This window comes from Orbilia oligospora (genome assembly GCF_000225545.1).
Source record: "Orbilia oligospora ATCC 24927 unplaced genomic scaffold scaffold00006, whole genome shotgun sequence".
Classification (NCBI taxonomy): Eukaryota; Fungi; Ascomycota; class Orbiliomycetes; order Orbiliales; family Orbiliaceae; genus Orbilia; species Orbilia oligospora.
The window spans coordinates 120,936-136,114 of record NW_011645563.1 but is presented as its reverse complement, the minus strand read 5'-3'; the positions used below and the strand labels follow the sequence as shown (position 1 = coordinate 136,114).

The following is a 15,179-nucleotide window of genomic DNA, read 5'->3' as shown; positions in this document are numbered from 1 at the left end:
ATATGCAAGAAAGATACTAATAACCGTATCTATGCTCGTGGCCAGAATAGCCACTGCCGGTGTACCCTCCGCCGCCACCGCCTCCGCCGCTGGCGCCGCCACTATAATCACCATACCCACCTGAAACGTATCCAAAATCTTGAGGTGGGGGAGGAGCGCCGTAAGCAGATTCATCAGGATAGTTAATATCTCGATCTCTTCCACTCGTGTAGTCATGGTCGTAATCTCGATCACGCCCAACTTGCCCATCAGACCCGATAACGTAACCGCTCCCGAAATTAAAAGGCTGAGCATTCCCTGTAGGGTATGGGGCGCCATGGTGGCTTTGCTCGCTTGGGAACCCCCCAGGCATAGAGCCGTAGCCCTGGTGTTCGTACCCGCCATGAGCGGGTGCACCATAGCCTCCACTTTCTCCGCCGTAGTACCCCGGACCAGCTGTTGGCTGTGGTGCATATCCGTATCCGCTTCCTTGAAGATCTCTAGAATAGGAGGGTTGCTCGTAGCCACGATGAGACGAGTAATCGCCCTCTTCCTCCAAGGCCCTGCTTGACTTATAAGGTTCATCGTAGTCTCTATCTTTCGAGGAGCGTGACTTGCGGCGATCCTTTCTCGGCCTTTCCTCAAATGCTAGGGCTGAATCGTCGCTATCAGAATCAGAATCTTCTTCTCCTTCCCCATCAGCCGCCCTAGATCTGTGTTTATGTTTTTGCTTCCTAAAGAGATGAATCCACAGAGTTAGAAAGTTTATCGTAGAAAGGGCTAGTTTTGAGATATAGCGTTCTCAGGAAATTTGAAATTTACCTCTCTCCATATCCCTCCTCACGCTCTCGCTCTTTCCTAGCTCTCCGCTCGGCTTTACGTCGATAGTAGTCGTCATCCTTGACTTTTTCCTTTTTATCCTTCGAGGACTTGTGCTTCTTCTTCTCCGATCTTTCATAGTCGTAATCCTTCGACTTCTTCTCACGCCGATCACGATCATAGTCATCGTACTTGTCCTTCTTTTTTTCTTTCTTCTCTGAACCTGCATAATCATAGTCGTAATCTTTGTATTTATCCTTCTTACTTGACTTTCCAGAGTACTCAGATGCAAGGCCTGCTGCGGCGCCTCCCCCTAACAGGGATCCAATGATATTCTGCAAAGGTTGTCCTCCAACAGCGCCGGCGAGCTGCGCGAAGGGGTCGAGATTTGATGTATCACCTTTCTTCTTTTTCTTCACTCGACCTCCAGCTTTGTCGAGATCGCTACCGTGAACCTTTCCATGGCCACCATCATGACCCCCACCGATAACACCATCAGTATGGTTTTTCCCGGTGCGGACGCCTTCAGAACTTAACCAAACATTGAGTCTACTACCCTTATCAGGCAGTCTATTGACCCAATCTTGGACCGCTTTGAACATGCTGGTGTGCAACTCAAGCCTCGGGTCACGGCAAGCAGGATGATGGAAAACTCGGACAACATCGTCGAGAACCATTGTGACTGGAGTATTGGGGTTTTCCCAGGCGAAAACGATACGTGGCACAACATATTTAACGACAGCTTGAGCTATCAGGCCCGCCGGTTCGTTGAGCCTGTTGGAGAAATGATCTTTCGAAAGAAGGGAGTGGGTTGGATCAGTACAGAAGGGATCATTCCAAGGCTCGAATTGCGCATGCTAGTAGCGTGGTTAGCATTTTGACTAATTTCATAAAGAGGCCAACATACCGCTGAGGCATCAAGGACGCCATTTGATCCCTTTTTAAGCTCCAGGGCAACCTGCTCGATAACTGGTCTTAAGATTGGGGCAAGCAAGCTGAAGATGAAGACGGAGAGGAGCTCAGAGATCTTCTCAACAACATCAACGAGCCCCGGAACCTTCTCAATCGCAGATTCTATTGCGCGAAAGACTCGGTCTCGGAATTGGAGAATCGGCCATACACGTTGCATAAGTTGTTCGGGGTTGTAGGCACCGATCTTGTCGCTCACACTGCCTCCTCCGCCACCATAAGAACTGCCACCATAAGAGCTACCGCCATGAGAGCTGCCATATCCAGCACGAGTGCCCCCACCAATATCCATGTTTGCGAACCTTTGTGCGTCTGCGTCTGCTTGTAGACGGCTACACTCGTCACCGAGTCCTTGAGTTCCAGGTATTTGGGAAAGCAATGCCTTCAGGATTTCGCTGTCACTACTACCCCCTCCACTACTCCCAAAGCCCCTGGTACCTGAGCTAGAGCTAGTACGCTTCTTATCATCTTCTTGGGCCTCGGCCATAGCTAGATCCAATTCTTCGAGCTCATTCTGTGTCAATTTATCCTGGGCTTCTCCGAGGACCTAACGGTACATTAGTAACAGCGGCACGATTCCTACAGAAGGTATTTACTTACACTGTGAAGGAAGTCAGTGGACCCAAAGGTTCCTACCAAGCGCGTCAGTTTAGGGTTTGCTAATGCAGCATGTTGATTCATATGACGCACCTGTAACAAGCGGGAAGACTCTCCTTCCATTGGTGAGGGTGATATGAGAAGAGGTACCGACATGTGGGAATGCATCGATGCCTAGTTCTTTTAAAACCAATTCACAATAATTGCTGTGGGCACTGAAGTCCTCCATGGTATGCAAGGCCTGTCCAAGGCACCTCAGAGCCTCACATAAATCCTCCTTATTGCCTTTCAGCCCCTCAGCACCCGATGTGTACATCCTGCCAAAGTGGATAGACCGATCCAGAGAATATTTGATATATCCTGCAGAAGTGGCCCAACCACCACGCTCATTGGCGATATAATTCTTCATGCCGGTCTCTGGGTCGACGGCAAGCTCAACGGGGACCACTGGTGGGCGAAGCCTCGGGTCATATGCACGGGCGTCAAGGTTGTCAGCGTAGTTTTTAGGGTTGTCGATATGCTCTTCTGGGCGATATACACCCAAACGTTGGTCGGTAACCTCAAATTCCTCCGTAGCTAGACGTTGCGGGTGGAGCGTCAGGCATGATGTTTCTACATTTGAATAGGTGAGCATAAGGGGGGGGTAGTGGGCATACCGTAACCAAAAGATAGGAAAGCAAGGACAGCGACCTATAAAATCGAGTTAAAATCGATATTGTCAAATGAGATCAAAATTCAAGAATGATTCGTACTAGAACACGAATAGTTCCAGCTGGCGCTCCTTTCAGGGTCCCAACATCTAGTGCTTGAGAGTAGTCCCGTAGCCAGTTTCCCTAGTACAGGACATTGTTAAGTCTCGCCAAATAAATCGTCGATGTTAAATGCAAATAACTTACGAAGTATACTCTCTTGACCTGCTTGCTAGTCCACTTCCCACCTTTGAGAAAAAGAAGAGCCTTGAGGATATCTTCGATATCCCCATGGCGGAAGTTCTTGCCTTCGATTTTTGAAATCGAAGCAATATTGCCAGCACCAAAGGCGGCAGTGGGTCTGACAGCAAAAAAGAGAAGAATTAGAAGGGCGACCCAGGGTCGCCATGAAGCGTTCAACATGGTGTTTGCAATGACCAGTTATCCAAAAGATTGAGTATGGGTATATCGATATCGTCGAAATATCTATGCTGATTCGAAGTGTAAGCTTGCGCTTGTGGGCCGGAAGAGGGTGAAGTTGAACTAAAAAACGTGAGTAACGAACGTACTTAAGCCACCTGTGTGCGTGTGTCCCGAAAACAGGAAATAGGATACCGATGCCTATAGCTACCGGTCAGGACATTTGTCATGAGTACCAAGCAAGTACTTTACTTAATATATATACTACTATGTAGGTATATGTACTTACCTAGGTACGTACTGACTTACAAGTGGCAGTATTAGTCTTGTCCGTATTGTATCGTAGGATGGATTCATATCAGAGCTTATCGATATAAGATATAATAGCTTGGCGGGGTGCCCCTCCATGTGAGACGGCTGCCCGGCCGAACATGTTCAAACATCTCGCCACGGACGCGGACGACGTCACACGAACATGTCGGCTGATTGATGTTCGAACATCCAACGCAACACACTCGCGTCCCATGGTTGCCGTCCGGGCTGGTTACACAAGCTGATCTATACGTATATATACTACCTACTTATATACTTAAGTACTTACTTAGTACTCGGTATTTGAATTTAAATACTTTTTACTTGGTGCATGATGCCGAGGTCCCCGGAATACTAATTCAAACCTTTAAATGTATGCATGTGCATGTGGATTCATGGGAAGTGCAGGTCCGGAGGCGTCTGTCTATAAGTGACTTACTTACTTATATAAGTCGCCCGTGATCACAATTGCAAGCAGTGCACAATCACGATCGCGATCATATATATATAAGGGACCAAGAAGCCCCCAATTGACTACCCGGATCTGATATGTATCGATACCCACACCCCTTGAATTCAGAGACACTCATATAATTAAAAGTGGCCCTTGTTTGAGCCTTTAAATGAAGATAATTTTGTAGGCTAGGAGAATAGAGAAAGGCTAGATGGGAGCTAGGTTTTGGGAGAGTTGAGCTTGGATGGTCGACTCTTCTTAGCTTTTAGTCTTCATAGAAGCTAGGGAAGTTTGTGCTTACTGCTTGTTCGGATAAAGGAACCTCAAAGAGTCTAAGGATATATTCGAGCTAGCCTGCGCTAAAGAGAAGCGATAGAACATAAGGGAGGGTGAGGAGGATGAGGAGGATGAGGAAAGGGGGAGGCCACACTTTGCCACTCTACTATTATTGCTTCCAGAAATCAACCCATATGAAAGCTCGCAAGCAAGATCTTCATTCTAAATGGTCCTACCAGCTAGGCTGCCTCTCTTCAACTTCCGCGGGATCGACTTCCTCCTCCTCACCATCGTCACTATCTTGCATCCTTTCTGCTTCTTCTGGGGTTGGGACTTCGACACCAGCTTCTATTAAGCGTCTTCGCTGCGCCACCCTCTGCTGTTCTTGCCATCGAATCAAAGCAGCCGACGCATGGACTTTGAACCCAAAGCATCTTGGTACGTGCCTCTCTGTACTTTTCTGCGGTATCAACTGCGGATATACTTGGAATAATATGTGTGGGAAGGATGCACCAAAGTAGGCGCCGTCAATAACAGCATGCCGTGAAGACTTGGGAACATAAACATCTTCGCACCGACCACAGTAGAGTTTGACAGATTTGACGTTCGGGAGGTCAGACAAGCCAATCGGTAAGAGAGGCTGGCCGGAGCAGAGGACGCGAGGACATCGGCCGAAGTCACACTTTTTATATTTCTCAAGCTATGATCGAAAGTTAATGGAGATAGACCGAAGCAAAGGGATTAGAGAAAGGACAAGATACCATTTTCTGTAGGCCTCTTGTTGTGATGATGTATCTAGCGTGAACTAGACCATATAGATGCCTTGCCGACTTCTCAATCTGCTCTCTCATATCATCATTGCATTCAAAATCGAAGACATCTGTAACAAGGTCAAGTGCATATTGATAATACTGAACCTCGGTATTGAGGCCAGTCAGGTTGAATCTATCCGTAAGATATTCTTCGTCGATTTCGCAAAAATATTCGTGCCCTCTCGATGAAATAAACTGCTCGATGAAATAGCACAAGGCCAAATTGTCAGCAATTTTTCCAAAAAAAAAAAGTCCGACCTTACAAAGGAGTCCTACCCAATCTCTCCAGTAGCTCGAGTAGTCACTGTCAGTTTCTGAGTTGAATTCTTCCACTAGATTGAGGTTGTTAGCGAAATTATCGGGAAAATTTAGGACAACAGCGTTGATTCGAAAGTGTGACTAAACTATCGGGGGTTGACGGCGGGACCGCGAGCTTAGGACTGCTTGAGACAACATACTCGTATAAAGACGAAGACCTCTTGGAGAAAACCCTCAGGTGTAAGGAAAGAGTTGAAGGAAGGCGGGCGAAAGCGACGGGGGAGTTGCGAAGTTTATGGATGGAAATGCTTGTGTATGTGCAGGCGGATTCGAAGCGATGGAGCCGTTGAGTACACCGAAAACAAGTCTGCAACAAAATGGTCAGCTAGAGCAACCTGGTGCTAAGTTAAGCGCAATAAGGTGGGGAATCATACTGTTCAATGTACAAAGCTAGAAGCCAGAAAACTGCTGGGCGATGAGGTTAAAAGTAATAGTGTATGGTGATGTGGAAGAACTAAGAATCAACAGCAATTGTAGGCGTAGCTCTGCATGATTAGCATGTTCCGTGGCCGTGCCAACTCCACATATCCAACTACCCTAATACCCAACCTCGAACCTCGAACCTCGAACTTCGAACCTTACGTTCCTCACTCACGCACGTCCAACCACAGCCGCGATTCCTGTCCTTCTTCTCCTTAGGACAATCCACTGCATACATCCCCAAGGATATTAGATAATCTCCTCCGCCTCCCGACATTCGTTAATTAAGCAAGTCATATTCTACTTCTTCGCCTCGGTTCTCCGACCAGAATCTACATCAAAAGTCGCGTCCCTTCCCACATTCGCATTCTTCACCAGCTAGCCTCGAGTCTCGTCGCAAATGATCGTGGTCTCTGGACCATTCTCGCAACAGCCATGTTAATCATAAAACCAACTTGGTTAGCACACGCCGGTACGAGATCTTTGTTGGCCTACGCGTCTATATCCCTGCTCTCTTACGAAAGCTCAATGTAGATGGCCTAGAGAGCTGACGGGATGGTATTCTAGAGGAAAAGAGACGCTTCGAAGTCTACACCTGTCATGTGTCCGCTGATGGCAAGCGACTCGCCACTGGTGGCCTCGGTATGCAAAACACAATCCTTCCTAGGTAGCGGTCTATTCTTATACTCAGAATTATTATCCTTTTAGATGGGACTGTCAGGATTTGGTCCACAGAAGCCATCCTAAAAGCTGGTGATCAGAGCTACCAGGGCCCTCGGCAGCTCTGTTCTATGAATACACACACAGGTATGACCATCCACGTTACATACATATATATACCTATATACATATATATTGGGAGGAAATACTCATATAGCAGACGACTAACATATTCTATCAATTGATATCCAATAACAGGCGCCGTCCTAGCGGTCCGCTGGTCCGGTACAAACCGATATCTCGCATCCGGCTCTGATGATAAGATTGTATTGATTTACGAACGGGATCTAAATGCTGCACCTTCTCGACCTCAATTTGGAAGTTCGGAACCAGGCCATACCGAAACATGGAGAACGTATCGACGACTTGCAGGTCATGACAACGATGTACAAGATGTCGGTTGGTCCGCCGACTCATCGATACTGGTCTCGGTCGGGTTAGACTCAAAAGTTGTGATCTGGTCTGGGAGTACTTTTGAGCGCTTGAAACGCCTCGATGTTCATCAGTCACATGTCAAAGGGCTTACGTTCGACCCCGCGAATAAGTACTTCGCAACGGCTTCGGACGACAGGTCAATCAAAGTTTTCCGATTCACACCCCCTGCTGCAAATACTAGTATGCATGATGTCGGCGCAAACTTTGTCACGGAGACCACCATAACAAAGCCGTTCACCAAAAGTCCGATAACAACCTACTTTAGACGGTGTTCGTGGTCACCGGATGGCGCCCACATCGCAGCTGCTAATGCGACGAACGGCCCGGTTTCGTCTGTCGCCATCATTAATCGTGGTACTTGGGATAGTGACATCAACCTTATTGGACACGAAGGACCTGTCGAAGTTTGTTCTTTTGCCCCAAGAATGTTCTCGCGTGAGCAGTGGCCACCCCAGAACGGCATTGTCCCAGGCCAGATGCCTCACTTAACAACGGTCATTGCATGTGCTGGTCAAGATAAATCACTCTCCCTCTGGAACACGTCGAGCCCCCGGCCACTGGTTATCGCCCAAAATTTGGCAACTAAGACGATATCCGATCTCGCCTGGAGTCCAGACGGTAGGTCTCTTTTTGCGACCAGCTTAGATGGCAACGTTGTCGCCATCATTTTTGAGGAAGGGGACCTTGGTTATGTTGTTGGTTTGGAAGAGAATGAGAGGCTGCTACAGAAGTTCGGCACGGCAAGAAAAGGCGTGGGTATTCCGGAGAGCGTTGATTTCCTGCTATTGGAAGAAAAGGGGAAACAAGAGGAAAGAAGGGAGGTAGAAGGGCGTATGGGAGCGCTCATGATGGATGGCGGAGGAAACACGAACGGAGATACCATCATGAGTGGTACAGCACAAAATGGGGTTGGGGCCCAATGGCAAATGCAGATCCACGGGCAAGACTCAAATTCTCAACCAGCTGTCCCGGATCCCAAGCCCACCGTAGAACCAAAACCGGAGAAAAGGGCTGTACAGAAAATTACCATCACAAAAGACGGGAGGAAACGGGTCACTCCAGTGCTTGTTTCATCAGCTACCACGTCAAACTTACCAAATGCACAGCTCTTAGCCAAACAAATCACTACGGGACCAGGTGCGGGGTTTGGCCCCCAAAGCACCCTTGATCTCTCTCGACCGTACGATGGATTGCCAAAAGGAGGACTTGCGGCGGTTCTACTCGGGAATAAGCGACGTAATCCAACACTCGAAGAAGCAGCAGAAAACGAAGACGGTGTTTCCTCCCCACCTAAGAGGAAAGTTACCGCAGTCAATGTATCCGCAACAGCAGCTGCGGAGAGTACAGAGGTCCTGCGACCCCCAATCATAAACCCAGCACTTTCCGCTAGCCAGGTCAGGCTTGCCGTTCCAAAGATACGAAATATAGTCGTCCGAGCGTTAGACAGCCAGGGAAACCCTGCCCCTTTGCCTGATAATGTCAATGGGCCCTCGGGCGCTGAGTCACAGACAGGTGAATTCGTCTTTGAGGCCAAAAATAATATCAAATATCCTCACCCAAATGAACCAACCAAGTTGTCGGTGGCACACCAGGGCAAAACCGTCTGGGTTGATTATCTCCCTAAGCCTGTTATTCTTATCACAGCAACTACCAATTTTTATGCCGCTGCTTGTGAAGACGGCACAATACATGTGTTTACGCCCGCTGGAAGACGCCTTCTCTCCCCCTTGGTTTTGGATGCTACTTCTTGCTTCCTCGAGTCACGGGGTTGGTGGCTAATGGCCATCACTTGTGTCGGAGCCTGCCATGTCTGGAACCTTCAGACAATGAAGTCGAAGTACGGTGGCGGGGGTGTCAGCCTTGCACCCATATTCGATCTCGCAAGTATACTATCGGATGCTGATAAACCCGTCTCTAAAGCAGAAAGTATCACCGAGGCTAGCGTGAATGGCAATGGCAACGTAATCATCTGCTTAACGAGTGGCGATGGCTTCGTCTATTCGAGCGACCTCTGTGTCTGGCAAAAGATATCTGAGGCATGGTGGGCTACGGGATCACAGTTCTGGGATACAAGTGGTGGAACCGCGATGGCAACCGGAGCCGGCTTGTCTTCCGGAATCATTCCGTTTGTCGAGAGACGCACAACGGCCGAGGTTCTTATGCACGGCCGTGGCAGATTCCTCCAAGGTATCATAAAACGGCTTTCGACCCGGGAGGGCTGGGAAGGCTTCGAGAGCACCGTGTCTGTTGCCCACCTAGAAAACAGAATTGCAGCTGCTAAGAGCCTGCAAGCAAAAGACGATTTCAAGACATATCTTACCATGTACGCGCGACGCATAGCTATGGAAGGCGCCAAACACAAAGTTGAAGAGCTCTGCAAAGAGCTTATGACTGACGTTAACGAGTCGATGATGATGATCGATGACTCTGCGGACCCTAAAGGGGAAAGCAAGGTGGAAGATACGATGATATGTGGGTGGGACAAGACGGAGTTGCTGAAAAGCTGCCTGTTAATATTTGGTAGGTCGATACCCTCTTGAAATTAACCTGCTACCCAGCACACTAAATTTTGGCTACGCAGGCAAATTCCGCGAACTTCAACGCATCACCATTCCATACGCTCGAGCTGTTGGGATGCTTATCGAAAATAACGCAGAGGATTTATAGTGCCCGTTATCTAGCTAGCCGTTCACCGTTTCATCTTCAGTTTGCCTTCTACTTTTATTAATCTCGTCGGCGACCCAATCAAATTCTACTATTTTTGCTGGAGGCGTTTCGGGGTCTTTTTATTACAATATGTTGTTCTTGAAAGTGGGACTGGTCTTCAAAATTCTTGTTTCTTCTCACCCTTTTTTTAAACTTGGTTAGGATTATCGTGGCCGGGACCCAGAATTATCATCTCGGTGCCTGGCACGAGACGTATATATGCTTGTAAAAACATCCCATTCCTCTAGCTAGTCGCTAAATTATAGTCTGATATAGGACGCCATCCACTCTGACCAGTCCAATTTATATCTTCAAAACGAGCTTTCCTGTTGTAACCCGCCCTTCTAGATCCTTGTGAGCCTGGACGATATCTTCCAGTGGGTATATTTTGTGGATGTTCAATTTCAGCTGGCCATTCTTTAGATAACCAAAGAGCTCCTGTGTGTAGTGGTCGAACTCTTCCCGGGTAGCTAGTGCAAACGCGGGGTTGTTAGCAGGCCAAGGGTAAAGTTACTATCTACACCCCTCCTGAGAACGTGTGTCACCTACCAACATATCCAAATAGTCTAGGTCGTAGCAGCTTGAGGTTCTTGTCTCCAAGACGGCTAGGGGTTTCGTCAGCACATGTTCCGAATTCCAAGATCTAAGGGGGCTCTTACCCTATATTGAACGGATTCACCGCACCGCTAGCATTTCCGAAAGATACCACTACGGCCTCCATTTTAGAATCTGGTGAATACAGTCGGCCACTAGGTATTACACTTACCGCTGCCCTTCCTCTTGGTGACCTTCAAATCACCTTCAAAGGTTGCCTTACCGACCTATAGTATTCGGCTCTCGAATTTAGTCTCATCTCCACCAAGCATCATGCCTCAAGAAATCTTACTTACACCATCGAAAACCGCCTCGACGCCTTCGCCATCCTTAGTGTATCCAAGCACCTCCTTGACCCATTCATCCTCGCCACCAGAGTAGTTAACAAGATGGTCCGCACCATGTTGTTTTGCAATTTCAAGCTTCTCAGCAGAACTTGCGGTCGCAATAACAGTAGCACCCAGTGCCTTGGCAAGCTGAACAAGTACTAATCCGGTACCGCCAGCAGCAGCATGTATAAGGATCGTATCGCCCTTCTTGACTTCATAGCTCTCACGTAGCATTGTCAATGCCGTAAGCCCTTGGATCAGGATAGCAGCGGCATCCTCGAGCTTCAACCCTTCCGGGATGTGGGAAATAGCCTTTTCTGGTACATTTATGTACTCAGTATAAGAGCCCGTTCCGTAGTATACCACCTGTTCTCCAGGTATATATTTTGTCACACCTGCCCCAACAGCTTCGACCGTCCCCGACCCTTCAGAGCCGAGGGTAAATGGTAATTGAACTGGGTAGAGTCCAGAGCGGAAATAGGTATCAATGAAATTAACACCAGCATATCTATCGGAATGAGAATATATGTGTTTTAGTATCAAGAACTGAATATACTGGCGTTTCACTTCCATTTCCATTCTTATTCTCATCTTCATCTTCATCTTCATCTTCATTTTTTCTTTAAGAAAAAATAGAAGAAAAAATAATAAAGAAAATGGGAATGGGAATGGGAATAGAAACGGAATAAAGAGGGGTCTACTTACGCCGCCTTGACCAGAATTTGACCTGGTTGTGGTTTTGGAATTGGGATTTGGTTTATTTCCAAAACCTCAGTCCCACCAGTCTTGGAAATTTGAATAGCTTTCTGAGTCGACATGTTGGATTTTGATCGATACTGGTATTGATTGGTAGTGGGATATGCTATACGGATGTGATTTTCAGATCTCAGAGTCAATTTTATTACTTCTCGAGGAGACCGAAGGAGGGGAATCCAGCATGGTTAACTCGGCTGGTATTTAATAGTCTACGTCGTACGTACCTGTTGCGGTAGTTCTCCAGCTTATGGCGCAAGCCCGCCGACACAAACTAGATTGATAATGAAACGCAAAGCCTCGGGAAGTATGCCGAAGTCCGCCCAACAGGCTCGTCATTGCGCAATTTCCCGATGAAATAATATAATATTGATAGATAGAACGAGGCCAGCTAGAATTGATGTTTGCATTCTAGGTAATTGGCCACTTGGGCAGTTCTAGATATGTAAGTACTTCGTATATAAGCACTTAAAATACATGTCTGTACATCACTTCGGTTCCCTTTTTCAAAACTTATCACCGGCCTCTTATCGGAAATAACCGCACGATCAATCGGCCATTTAACGGGTATAAGATTTTCAAGTGGCTATAGGATACCACCGAGTTTGATTCACCTGGGGCCGGAATAATATACGAAGCTAAAAAAAATAAAACAAAAATAAGTGCCGCGCTGTATGAGCGTTGATGACAAAGCCGTAAGATGCCCTTGGTCTTATATCCGAGACCCGAGAATATTCGAATATGATAACGGATATAACTGAAATGGAACGAGAGTAGCAGAAGGAAAAAGAAGAGAAGATCCCGCAATGGATAACAATGATAATGATAAGGGTAGTGGTACCGGTAACTAAAGCATCAAAAAGACGATCAAAGGTTTGCTTCATTACTATATTACATTTACAGTAGAACCCTATCCAAAACATCAAAAACTCCAGGGTATGTAACGAACACGCAAAATCCATCCATCCAAAAGAAACGATGCATCGAAAGGAATACTTGAAACCAGTAAGCCCTGTAGGGATCTAGGTAAAAGAGCCGTGCGCGAAAGGCGTGCCCGCTTGAGCACAGCAAATCGTAGCGAGAAATATATCATCTCTAAGTGGAGTACAATAAGCTTAAAAATATAAGTGATTGTTACGGTCCGCGTGTACATTAAGAGCGGTAACGTAATGGGGGAAATATGGGTGATTAGCAGGGTCGATATTGGCCCCCTGCGCATAAGGGCTCGGAAATGGTGGGCGCCGGGGCGGCGCTGGTTGCTTTAGTGCTTGTACATGCACTTGGGCTTGCGCCTGTGCCTGAACCTCTGCCGCGCTTTGTTTCAATACAGCAAAGTGCGAAGGACTATGATTGAAGCCTGGTGGAGGTGGAATGGAAGCCGGGACATGGTTAAGAAGAGTCGTAGTAAGCAAGGAAGTCGGGGGTGCTTGTGAAGTCTCATGTTGTTGCTGGCTCCCACTATTCCATCCCCATTTTGCCGGAAGCTCTTTCAGAAGAAAGTTAACGCCCCAACCTGTTTCACGGGATATCCGGCGGACAATTTCTATGACTTCCTTCTGCTCCTTGTGTACAGTTAACAGTTCTGCAGCAGCCGCTAGGGGGCGGAGGGCTACGGAGGCAATTCCTCTATCTTTCAAGGGAGCAACAATGCCGCAGATTGTATGCGCATGCATCATCGCCATTTCTTTCATTTCCGGGACCTCCACAGTCATCAGAGGGTGGGTTTGCGCCAACAGAACCATAGCTGTATGGTAGAATAACCTGGAAACTACATTCGAACGTTTGAGGAGCCTATAGTTGAAAATTAATACCAATCGTTCCAAATAAAGACGATCAGGTTTACCATACCAGATGCTCGGAAAATTCGACTTTGAAGATGTTTCGCCAGGCAACAGATAGGACAACGGTTGCATGCTCCTTGGCACGCTGGCATCCCAAGTTTCGCATTGTTCTTTTAGGAATCGCCATTCTTCCAACCTCTCGCTTGTTTTGTTGCTGATTAGAATAGGATCAAGGGGCTCGGTGTATCTAGGGATAGTGGCACGAAAGTCTGCAACTTTAGCGAGAAGGTACACCATTCTGTAAGCCCATAGCTCCTCATGTCCCGGTTCGCAGTCCTGCGTAAAATCCATATTGACACCCCAGTCGTCAGGCTTCCACGCAATTGGCCAATTGAAATGTAAACAGCTAAGAAGTTCCATGGTGACATTGATCCAAAAACACGCACCTCCGAACCCCGTATCAAGGGCGGTCCACCCGCATTCTTTGATTAAGGCTCGGGCTCCGGCAATGTGGTTCATTCGCTGTAGAGCACGTTCCGACATGATTTCGTAGACATTCAGGACAACTGCGGTGACCGCACAGATAACAGTATCACGATCCGGGTTTTGGAGGGCATCGAGCAAAAGCCTTGTCGAAAAGTCGTAATAATGAAGTGCACGGTCTTCTTTGTAAGCGGGGTTCACAAGGGAGAGGTGTTTGGCACCGCAGGCCAGAAGTGCATTCAGGAGCATTGGTTCCCCCAACGAGTGGAAAGGCAGAAGCCTAGAGAAATGTTTCAGGGGGTCCAGTGTGTCCATCCATATACCAACCTCTTCTACGAAGACCTGCATGAATAGTGTCTCCTCCGATCTATTCAATATGCTCCGGACCTCGGTCTGAAGGCTGGGTTCGGTTGGAATCAAATCTGACGGAGGAGGTGCCTGTCGTATTGTTGTGGAGCTGTTGTCCGTATGTGCACTACTAGTACTACCACGATGCCGGTGTCTTCTATTGAATTCCGCGGATGCTGTTTGCACTGGCGGTTGCATGGAAGGTAATGGCTGTGTGAGAATGGTCTCGGTATTCAAGCCGGCGGCGGAGGAAGAGGAAGAGGCGGCAGCGGAAGAGTACAGCTGGGCTTGGTTGGGGGTCGCATTATTTGGCCGGGCGACTTGCTCTAGAGGAGCATACCGCTGTGACCCTCCTTCATATTCCGAGGCGATTTCTCTCGACTCATCTTGGAAGGATACTACAAATATATGGCAGAGTCAGTCAGTTACTATTCTCTAGTCGTAAACATCGGGATCCAAGACGGCCTATAAAATGGACTGACCCTTCCAGTCTCCGCCAGCTGCGACAATTGGTGGGTGCTTAACGGTCGTATCGATGAAATTTAAGCGTACACCACGTTTGCATGTTCTACTGGATTTTCGACAGTTCTAGGATGATATAACAAAGAGCGTGAGCAACCGTAGTATGTAACTTTTGATGACTCGGGCTCAAGTACCTGGCAGTCTGGTAAACCTTCGTCACCTGCACCAATGTGTATCGGGTCAGCAATTGTTGCGAATGAAGAATTGGAAGGATGAAGAGTCCTTTACATTTCAAATGCCGCTCACTATGAAAATAAAATTGTTAGTTGGTTGATTGCAGGTTGCCGAAGCAGATTTACATAAAGAAGGGAAGAAAGCAACATACCGACAGGTTAAACTATAAGCAGATATGTATGATATTAGCCATTTACGTTTCTTTTCCTTTCTTCCCCTTTACCTCCTTCTCCTCTCCTCTCCTCCTCTCTCTCTCTCTCTCTCTCTCT

General features: G+C 47.5%; 5 protein-coding genes across 5 annotated transcripts; 1 reads left to right on the top strand and 4 right to left on the bottom strand.

Annotated features, from left to right (window-relative positions):
- Nucleotides 1–16: 16 nt before the first annotated feature.
- Nucleotides 17–3,476, bottom strand: AOL_s00006g54 (uncharacterized protein; the record flags this gene model as incomplete). The annotated part of the gene is made up of 8 exons (XM_011119363.1): nt 17–713; nt 802–1,655; nt 1,706–2,314; nt 2,368–2,399; nt 2,458–2,940; nt 3,021–3,054; nt 3,117–3,197; nt 3,261–3,476. 8 exons carry the CDS (start codon nt 3,474–3,476, stop codon nt 17–19), a joined length of 3,006 nt encoding a protein of 1,001 aa, XP_011117665.1.
- Nucleotides 3,477–4,747: 1,271 nt separating this feature from the next.
- AOL_s00006g53 (uncharacterized protein) lies at nt 4,748–6,303 on the bottom strand (the record flags this gene model as incomplete). The annotated part of the gene is made up of 4 exons (XM_011119362.1): nt 4,748–5,215; nt 5,277–5,522; nt 5,604–5,659; nt 6,228–6,303. The coding sequence occupies 4 exons, from the start codon at nt 6,301–6,303 to the stop codon at nt 4,748–4,750; spliced, it is 846 nt and encodes a 281-aa protein (XP_011117664.1).
- A 197-nt stretch (nt 6,304–6,500) lies between these two features.
- AOL_s00006g52 (uncharacterized protein) lies at nt 6,501–9,887 on the top strand (the record flags this gene model as incomplete). Its single annotated transcript, XM_011119361.1, has 5 exons — nt 6,501–6,537; nt 6,633–6,707; nt 6,774–6,872; nt 6,984–9,740; nt 9,802–9,887. 5 exons carry the CDS (start codon nt 6,501–6,503, stop codon nt 9,885–9,887), a joined length of 3,054 nt encoding a protein of 1,017 aa, XP_011117663.1.
- Nucleotides 9,888–10,229: 342 nt separating this feature from the next.
- On the bottom strand, nt 10,230–11,667 carry AOL_s00006g51 (uncharacterized protein; the record flags this gene model as incomplete). The annotated part of the gene is made up of 6 exons (XM_011119360.1): nt 10,230–10,396; nt 10,476–10,531; nt 10,586–10,634; nt 10,693–10,747; nt 10,817–11,357; nt 11,555–11,667. 6 exons carry the CDS (start codon nt 11,665–11,667, stop codon nt 10,230–10,232), a joined length of 981 nt encoding a protein of 326 aa, XP_011117662.1.
- A 1,050-nt stretch (nt 11,668–12,717) lies between these two features.
- On the bottom strand, nt 12,718–14,779 carry AOL_s00006g50 (uncharacterized protein; the record flags this gene model as incomplete). Its single annotated transcript, XM_011119359.1, has 3 exons — nt 12,718–13,393; nt 13,451–14,612; nt 14,767–14,779. The coding sequence occupies 3 exons, from the start codon at nt 14,777–14,779 to the stop codon at nt 12,718–12,720; spliced, it is 1,851 nt and encodes a 616-aa protein (XP_011117661.1).
- Nucleotides 14,780–15,179: the final 400 nt, after the last annotated feature.